General features: G+C 31.6%; 1 protein-coding gene across 1 annotated transcript; it reads right to left on the bottom strand.

Annotated features, from left to right (window-relative positions):
- Positions 1–2201: 2201 nt before the first annotated feature.
- Positions 2202–4318, bottom strand: LOC120081535 (probable aquaporin PIP1-4). Its single transcript, XM_039036500.1, has 3 exons — positions 3603–4318; positions 2728–2868; positions 2202–2639 (listed from the first exon to the last, which is right to left on the bottom strand). Exons 1-3 carry the CDS (start codon positions 4245–4247, stop codon positions 2547–2549), a joined length of 879 nt encoding a protein of 292 aa, XP_038892428.1. The 5' UTR covers positions 4248–4318; the 3' UTR covers positions 2202–2546.
- Positions 4319–10003: the final 5685 nt, after the last annotated feature.

The following is a 10003-nucleotide window of genomic DNA, read 5'->3' as shown; positions in this document are numbered from 1 at the left end:
TATATATATATTTTTTCATTAAAGTGGATTTTCCTTTTTCTTTTCTTAATTAGTTGGGTGAAATGTCAGTTTTAAGGGAAATTTTTGTTTGATGTTAATGTTCAACTTTTATTTTTTGTTGAATTAATATATGCATCTGGTAAAATTTTGACTTATTTGTTAACAAAGATCTTTTGTGTGTTCTCATAGGTTTTTCCTTTCTTTTCCTTTCTTTTCTAATGGATACATTTTTACATGTTTAATTATGTGGCTAAAGTTTAAACAAAATATATTAATAAAAACAATAATAGTAAAACAGAAAATTATTTTAAGTGAGATGAAAATATTTATAAATAATAATAAAATATCACAATCTATATGTGATAAATCGTGATAAACTACTATTTGTGTTTATCATGATACAGATAAACATAAATAATAGTCTACTATGATAAACGATAAAATTTTGTTATATTTATAAATATTTTTGTTCATTTTTCTATATTTGAAAACGATTCTAGTAAAACAAAATAAAATATGTGGCTAAAGTTGGATTTGGAAATTTTCAGCTTGACTAATTTCTTCGTTGAATTTTATATGATCTATTTATTTCTTACTTTTAATTTTATGGAGGTATGTCAACATCATGAAAAATTTGAGGTTAAAATTGTCTAACTAAATTAATATTGTAATTATGATATATTTAAAGCTTAATAAATTCGTGGTTTAAGAAACAAGTACCAACTTTAATTTTTGTTTATGAGAATAACACAAGGAAGTCAACTTTTATTTTTTACATTAGAAAAATTATTTGAAGAAATTAACACAATATAGTAGCAAAATATTGGGCTAATATTGTTTACGAACTTTCGTAGAAATAATCAATTTTGTCTTTTAAATCAAATCGATTTAGTCTGACGACATAATATTTTATAATAATTTAATTCCTATATGATATCACTAAAATTTAATGAATTTTGTTAACCTTTGTAGCAATAAATTGTTTAAGGAGATTTCTTTTTATATATACATATGCTACAGAGACTAAGACCTTAAGTAAAAAAAATATGGATGATTAATTCAATCAGAACTATATTATTATAAGCTAAAATTTGCAAATTAAATCGTTATAGATATTGGATTGAAAAAATTGCTATAAATTTTAGAAGTACATAAACTAAAGGTGTGTTTAGTTCAATTTTTGGAGTGTGTAATTTTGAAACATTTTTAAAGTGTTTTCCTTTTTTTTTTTTTTTTTTTTTTTTTAATTTCATATTTTAAATATTTTTTTTCATCCAAAGAGTTTAAACAAAAATAGCATTTTTTTTAAAAAAATTGTTTTTAATCAATCAAAACACCCCAAACCAATATAAATTAAAATTAAAAAAGTAAACCTTGTTTAATAATTAACCACTTTATTTTTAAATTTTAAAAATAATGTATTTCCTCCTAATTTTTTCCTTCAACTGGCCTCACACATTTCTAAACGAAACATTTGAACTCTTGATCAAATTTTAAAAACATAAACAACTTTTGAAAATTATTGACCTCGTTTGGTAACTATTTAGTTTTTAGTTTTTATTTTTGAAAATTAAGTTTATTTCATCTACATTTTTTACAATGATTTGCAACATTCTTCAGCACACTCATTAAATTCTTAGCTAAATTTTAAAAACAAAAACAACTTTTTGAAAGCTATTTTTTTAGTTCTAAAAAATTGATTTGATTTTTTAAACTATTGGTGAAAAATAGATGACAACGAAAGAAATTTGGAGATAATAATAGTGTCCATACGTTTAATTTTAAAAAAACAAAAACGAAAAATAAAATGATTATCAAACGAGATCTACCATTGAAACTATATATTTACTTTTCTACTATTTTCAAAACTTAACTTCAACTTTCAGCACGTAGATAATTAAAGTGGATAACAAAACAAAAATAATCACTTTCATTTAGAAGTTGGAAAGGGATAGTGACATTAACTTTAAATAATCACCTTCACATCCATTACTAGCTATCTTATTCCAACTCACTTCCACAACAATTTCTTGAAACAACAAAAAATACTAATTTGCATATACACAACCTTCCCCTCCTTTAATTCAATGCAAATTATATAAAAACATTGGATCAAAACGCAAACTATATAGAGGTGAGATTGGAATAAATTTAATTTACAAAACAAAAAAATTAGATAGTTACCAAAAGAACCTCAAGAATTGACAAGTCCCATAAAAGTAGAGTGGGCATCATTATTTAACTTTTGTTTTTTTTTTTCTTTTTTTCATTTTTTTTTTTGGGGAAATTGACCATACATAACTTCACAACCAAACATATAATTACAGATAACACTGCACTGGCTTACAAATTGGGCCCCCCAGTTGGAATTTAAAAAACACAGAAAAAAGAAAAGAAAAAAAGGGCCTCAAGAAACTGCTGGATTAAATTTAAATGATACAGTTTGATTAAAAATTACAATACAAAAGGGAAAAACAGCCATTTTTGTTTTTTGGATTGGGATCGGACGGCTGAGATTGAAGCATCATGGATTTTAGATAAGATTTTCACTTGGACTTGAAAGGGATGGCTCTGATCACAACTTGGTGGTACAGAGCTGCAAGACCAGCGCCGATGAAGGGTCCCACCCAGAAAATCCACTGTAATTTCAACAAAATGAGATTAAGGATGAAGATTAAGATTAAGATTATGAGATTAATGAGATTATTATAAGATTAAGAAACTCACGTGGTGATCCCAGGCTTTGTCGTGGTTGTAAATAATGGCGGCTCCCAAGCTCCGGGCTGGGTTGATGCCGGTGCCGGTGATCGGAATGGTGGCCAAGTGAACTAAGAACACTGCAAACCCAATTGGCAACGGTGCCAAAATCTGTTCCAAGTATATGATAAAGATAAAATTACAAATTTAATCTCTTTGAAACAATATCTTGCCGGTTTTTTAAAAAAAGGTAAATATAGTAAAATGTAGAAAGATTTTTTTCTAAAAAAAAAAAGCATTTACACAAAATAATAAAATTTTAATCTTAAGTTGTGAGATACTAGTATGAATGTTTTTTTTATTTGGTAAATAATTTAACATTTTTGTAAAATTTTTTCTTAAACCTAAGCACTTCTAATGTTACATTTATTATTATTTTGAGTCTAATTATGCAACTGTCACTTTTTAAAAATATAATAAGAGAGAAGAATTGGCTACACTTTATGGTCATATTCTTTTGAAATCTTAACTTTTTTTCTTGAATATTCTAACAAATTTATATTCCAAATACTACTTTTTAAGTATTGAAGAAACTCAGAATTTAGTTTTGATTTTCAATTAAAATTAGTAGTTATTCATGAAAATTTTATCAAATTATAAGAAATATTTACCACCTTTTATCAAAATTAGTGTAATTTTAAGCTCAAATATATATATAGGACATATCTTATATCTTGAATTAGAGGTCCAATTCTCAATTACAATATTATCTAAAAAACCTAAATTCTAAATTTTAAAATTAGATGGACTAAATTTTGTTTTTTGTTTTTTTTTTTATCAAATTTAAAATTTAAGCGAAAGTAGTTTTTAGATGGGTGTTTTTCTTTTTTTTTTTTTGAACTCACCGGAACATGTGAGTCTCTGGCGCTACGTTTGGCGTCAGTGGCGGAGAAGACGGTGTAAACAAGGATGAAGGTTCCGACGATCTCAGCGCCAAGGCCGTCCCCTTTGGTGTATCCCTCGTTCACGACGTTAGCTCCTCCGCCGAGGGCCTCATAGGGTTTGGGTTGGAACCCCTTCACCACGCCGGCACCGCAGATGGCACCAAGGCACTGCATCACCATGTAGAAGATCGCCCTGGTCAACGACAATTTCCTCGCCAGAAACAGCCCAAAAGTCACCGCCGGGTTAATGTGGCCACCGGAGATTCCAGCAGTACAGTAAACCAGAGCAAAAATCATACCCCCGAAAGCCCAAGCGATCCCCTGAATCCCGACGGTCTTACAGGTATTCCCAGTGGCTTCCTTCGACCGTACGACACCCATGACGGTCAAAACAGTGATGTAAAGGAAGAGAAAAGTAGCGAAAAACTCGGCGATTCCAGCTCTGTAAAAGGACCATGAAGTGAGCTCCTCCGGCTCGAACAACGGCGCCGGCGGTGGCTCCTTGTAGTCCTTAGCATCATCCTGACTCTGCGCCGCCGTTCCAATCGGCTGTCTCTCGTTGAACTTGTTAGCTCCAAGTCTTACATCTTCTTCCTTCCCTTCCATTTCAGTAAACTCCTCTGTTTCTCACGGCGGAAGACGATGGTTCTGTTTTAACGATAGAAGTGAGGAAAGTGATGAGAAGGAGTTAGGTTATATATAGCAATGTTAAGTGAATTTACTGAAAACCCAATGAGACCCACCCAGTTAAAAAGAAAAAAATAAATGAATAAAGTTAAAACATTTTTATCAAAAAAAAAAAAAGAAATACATAAATGTTATTTTCACAAACCGACCAATCATTTTTCTAGGGTTTTCTGGAGAATAGGTGCAAAATGACAGAAGGGGCGGTCGGGTTGGAGGATAATGATTGGGCCACGTGGCGAAATATTAGCCACAAAAGCATAATGCGGCCTTCGCCGCCCACCGTCCAGCTGGACCAAATGGTGAAGTGATATATGATCATGTAATGATAAGGGTAGGATTGTAATTTTGGGAATGTGTAGGGGTAATTCTGGAAATTGAGGAGTTTCAAACCCACGTGGAAGTTACGTGATTGGTTTGGCTGGACATGTTTGTGGACGAAACATTTTGTTGAGTGACAAACTGTGGGGCTGACCGGCTGTGGAAAATCATGTTTAGTTCGTGGTTAGATTATGAATATAAGAAGATTTTTTTTTTTTTTTTTTAAATATTGAGTCTAATTAATTTAATGATTTATTTATACATGAAATCCCATTGAACTTTATCGATAATTTCTATAATAGAGATTAAATTGTTATAAATTTTAAAATATATAGATTAAATTGTTACATAATAAAGTCTATTGACTAAATTGTTACAAAATTTAAAATATAGAGACTAAATTATTACAAATCAAATCGTTACTTCTATGAAATTGAGGGGCTAAAAGAGATTTTTAACCAGAATTTTTTTAATGAAATTTTGATGTTTATTTGGCTGTTTAGTTTTAGGTGTAGAGGACTTATGAGAATGAGATAGATGTTTAGGGTTAGAAAAATTGAAAATAATTAAGATTATTGTAGTGAACAAATTTTTGGGTATATAGATGTGTGGAATTAACTATTCTTTTTAATATAATGGATTAATCACATCAAATAATATGTGGTTTAACATTTTTGTTCGAGATTAATGTTGATGTGTAGTAAATTAACCAACTTATCTATCCACATGATGATAGATGGATTAAGTTATAATTTGAATTTGGCTTATGATGATATTAATAAATCTTTGTACTCTCATCCATTTTAGATTATGGATAGCGTAAATTCTATCATTTTAAATATGAAGATGACTTGCACAAACCTATACAAATTAAGGCAGAGGAAAGGACTCATATCATTTTATGGACTAACGTTGCTCTTTCAATTGACTAACTTTTTCACAATTTTGCTCTCACTAATTTATTCATCTTATGAAGTTTTCTCTCTTGATTCCTTCCTATCTTTTTTAGTATTTTATTTTTTTCAATGAAAGAAATTGGTAATTTTTACTTAGGTGCACATGACTTTTCTTCCTATATATGTATGGCTTTCGCTTTCCTACTATTTTCAACTAAAAATCTCTCTCTTAAATTTATGTTTCCCTTCTAGATTGAGACCATATTTTAAACTAGTGAATATCTTGTTTGTAGGTTTTTTTTTTTTTTTTTTTTTTTTTTTTTTTTTTTTTGAGGGTGATTGGGTTTAGTTCTTGGTTTCATATATGTATGTCAAAGTTTTCTGGAAATAAAAACTGAAAGAAGATCAGAACAAGGGTTGATAAAATATATGTGTTTTTGTATTTCTCTATATCTATAAATGTGAAATACAAGGGTATATATATATACACATAAGGACACCTAAAATAAATACGTAAACACATATACGTAAACCTTAACCAACCAAACAAATTATAAAATCTTAACCATATAATTTAATATCCCCTCAAACTCAAAGTGGTATAGAGACCAACTTGAGTTTGAATAGTATCTGACTGAAGTGTACCAGGGAGAGGGCTTTGGTGAAGGTGTCTGCCGATTGCTCGATCGTAGAGATGGCATGAAGACGTAAGGTGGAACTTTGGAGATGGTGACAGACAAAATGACAGTCAGTCAATGTGTTTTGTCCGTACATGGAAAACATCATTATGAGCAATCTGAATAGCACTATGATTTTCATAATGAAGAATACTGGCAGTGTTGGAGAGCCCACATGTCAGCCAGGAACCAACGAAGCCATAAAACCTCTGAAGTTGTATCAGCAAGTGCACGATATTCCGAATTTGTGTTGGAACAAGAAACAAAAGTTTGTTTTTTCCTTTGCCAGGAGATGAAAGAATCACCTAAATAAAAACAGTAATATGTGGTGGGTCATCTATTCGTAGGTCGCCTGTCTAATCAGTGTAAAAAATACCCAGAGAGAACAAGGAGGATTGAGAGGAGAATTGAAGACCATGACCCAATGTACCTTTAACATAACAAAGAATATGAAGCACAACGATGAAAAGAATAGGGCGGGTAGTAGACATGAACTGACTAACAACATGAATTGCATATGCAATGTTGGACATATCACTGTTAAGTAGGTAAGGCTACCAACAAGTTGTATATACAGGGTTGGATTCTTGGGGGGAACACCATCAAAAGAAGTCAGGCGAACATTTGAGTCCAAAGGTGTATGTGGGGTGACAGAATTAGTGATACTAGAACGGGCAAAAGATCGATGCATATTTTGCTTGAGATAAGTAGTATCCATCAGGACATGATGAGACCTGAAGACCAAGAAAATAACTGAGTGGTCCTATATCTTGTTGGAGTGTATGCCCTAAATCTTCGTAGTTTTATGTTAGTTGAATCAATGGTTGATTAATTTTATATTACTTGTGCAATAATCCATTATCCTAAGATCTAAGGTTATCTGATGTAACTTATACATGTATGTGGAGACATACATGTGGATCATGTTTAAGTGATAACCTAAATGATCTGTAGTATATGGATAAGGTTGGGTGCCTTATTCTGGTAACACTATTGATACGACCCACTTTGTAGTTATTACAATTGTTGTAAAGTACTACAAATGATCTAATCCTGATCATTCTTGTGGAGACATATGAGCGAGGGTATCTTATACAAAAGAGTTTGTATAAAGACTGGACCACAAAATGTTAAGTCTCTCTTTATAACGCCGTTGCTAGAAGAGACTTACATTTCACTAGGATGACCATAGTTGACTTGAACTTAATCCTGAGTAAATTGTGAAGTAAGCCTATCAGGACAATCTTTTGATTTATATGATTGAGAGTGGCCAAATTCGCCAACTCAATAAGGCTACTATTTTGGGGACTCGTTTGATTGGGGAGTTGTGAATAAAACTACACAAGAAGGAATTCACCCATTCTCTATAGTTAGGGTAAGAAGATAAATTGTTCCCTTAAGGGTTGTTTCCAAGACTTGAACAATGAGGCATCTCACCCTCTCCTGACCCGAGAGGGATTCGGTCATAGTTTGACTATGACTAATTGTTTATTAGAGAGATCAGTGGTACTTAAGAAGTTAGATGTACTAACGAGCAATTTGTGAAGGGTCAATGCACTGTTGATTGGTTATATCCAATGGACATAGAAATATATCTATAGTGCAAAGAGTTCAGCTGTTGGTCTTTAGTGGAGTGACCGACAGTTAATGAATGTTCATTAATTTGATTAAAAGAGTTTAATCAATTAATCTCGTATCATTGAAGCTTCAATTTATAGGACCATAAGGTCCATCGATAGCTCAATGAGGACTGATGGAAATTAAATTAATTTTGATTTAATTTGAATTTTCAAATTAATTAAAGGAAATTAATGATATAAGATATAGTTAAATAATGTATATTGATACATTATATAATATAATATATGTTGATACATTATAATTTTATGAGAGAAATAAATATTTGAATATGATTCAAATATTAATTATATGAATAAGATTTATATGAAAACTATATGGTAAAATTTAATGTGAATATGATTACTATTAAATTTATATAGTTTTATAGAGAGTAAATATTTAAATATGATTGAAATATTAATTATATGAATATGTAAGCCCCAAATTCTAAATTTCCTAGACAAGTATGTTTAGCCAAAGGAATGATATATTAAATATCTAATAAGTGAAAATCCATGTTATATATAGGAGTTGTGGAGAAAGACAAAGAAAAAAAAACGTATTAAATAGGGAAGCTCACTTATTGGTTTGGGCTGGAGGCACTAAATATGGGGTGACCTGGCGGTTAATCCTTGAACTCGGGAGGGGGCAGGAAGATTAAAAGGAAGAGGAATTTTGAAAGCTTGGTTTCGGCAATCTACATGAGCAAATTTAGTAAAATCAGTGCCATTTGAAATTTAGAAGAATCTAGTTTTCAAGGTTTTCTTGTCGGAGAAAGATTGCAAAAGAAGAAGAACAAAAAGTGAGAAATTTGCAGAAGAGGCAGAATCTCGGATTAATCAGGGCTCGAGGTAAAGATTGGAACTCCAGGCCAAATCATAAGGAATTTTCAGCTGAAATTTTGTGGTAAGAAAGCTAACTCAATTTTAAATAAGTTTGTAGAAGAAAGTTTCTTGAAAAGAGTTCAGGATTTTGAGTTATGAATTTTTGAAGTTGAAATAGAGAATCTATGCAGAAGCAGACAGCTGTTTGGGAAGAACAAGCAAACAGCTCACCGTGAAGAGCGAGAGCGAGATGAGGAGGATGAGGATCTCGCTGAGGATGATAATCTCGCTAATTTTATGATGAGAATCTCGCTCAAGAAGGAAATCTCGCTAGAAATTGAGCTGAATCTCGTTGGTATGGTGAGTATCGCTAGGCTGAAGTTTGTTAAAGAAATGCTTGATCTCGCTCATGAGGATGAATTCACTCATAATGGTTGTCTCGCTAGCAATGTGGTTTTGTTGAGGAAAGTTCAATTAGTAAATGAACTATTTGAGGTATTCTGTCAAGAATTCTAAGGAATTTAACCGGGAATTATGTCCTTTCAGGCCAAGAAGAGCTAGGAGAGGCGTATAACCTGTTAAGAGCCCGACGAGCTGTGAGTGACTATGTGTTAATTTAATGTTTTAATGATTTAGAAACTATGATTTCTTTGAAGTTATTTCTCATGCTAAGTGTTTAAATGAAGTGCTAAGCAACATATGTTTGAAGTTATTTCTCATGCTAAGTAAAGCATAATTTCCATGGAAATTGACATGATTTAAATATGTTATCTTATCCAAATACTTTTAGCATGATTTAGTAACTCCATTTTTATGAAGAACTAGTATAATGGATGAACTAGAATGATGATTTGAGCACTAAGCCTTAGTTTTCAGCTAAATGCTTATAACTAGTTATACGGCGGATACTGAAGAACAATGAGAAGGTATCCTAAGGATACTGAAGGACAATAAGAAATTATCCTAGATTAGTACCTAAGGATACTGAAGGACAATGAGAAAGTATCCTAGATAAGTACCTAAGGATACTGAAGGACAATGAGAAAGTATCCTAGTTAAGTACCTAAGGTACGACGGTACTCAGTTATGAGCACGTGCACGTAAGTAATACGTTGTCGAGGGATTGAGCAAGGTTATTCTCATGCTAAATTTTATGTGATTCCAAGTAACTTATTTCTATGATTGAAAGCATGATCAACGCATGATGTTACTAATGTATGAGTTTTCCAAGTATGTTTTCTATGTCTAACGCATGCTAATGGTTTTTACAAGCTAGTTCAACACGATTTAAACCAACTTATTTTACAAAGTATGAAGCATGCGTTAGGGTTAAAACTAAG

Source organism: Benincasa hispida, chromosome 7, assembly GCF_009727055.1.
Source record: "Benincasa hispida cultivar B227 chromosome 7, ASM972705v1, whole genome shotgun sequence".
Lineage (NCBI taxonomy): Eukaryota > Viridiplantae > Streptophyta > Magnoliopsida > Cucurbitales > Cucurbitaceae > Benincasa > Benincasa hispida.
Note: the sequence above shows the minus strand (reverse complement) of the source record. Positions and strands in the feature narration are given on the sequence as shown.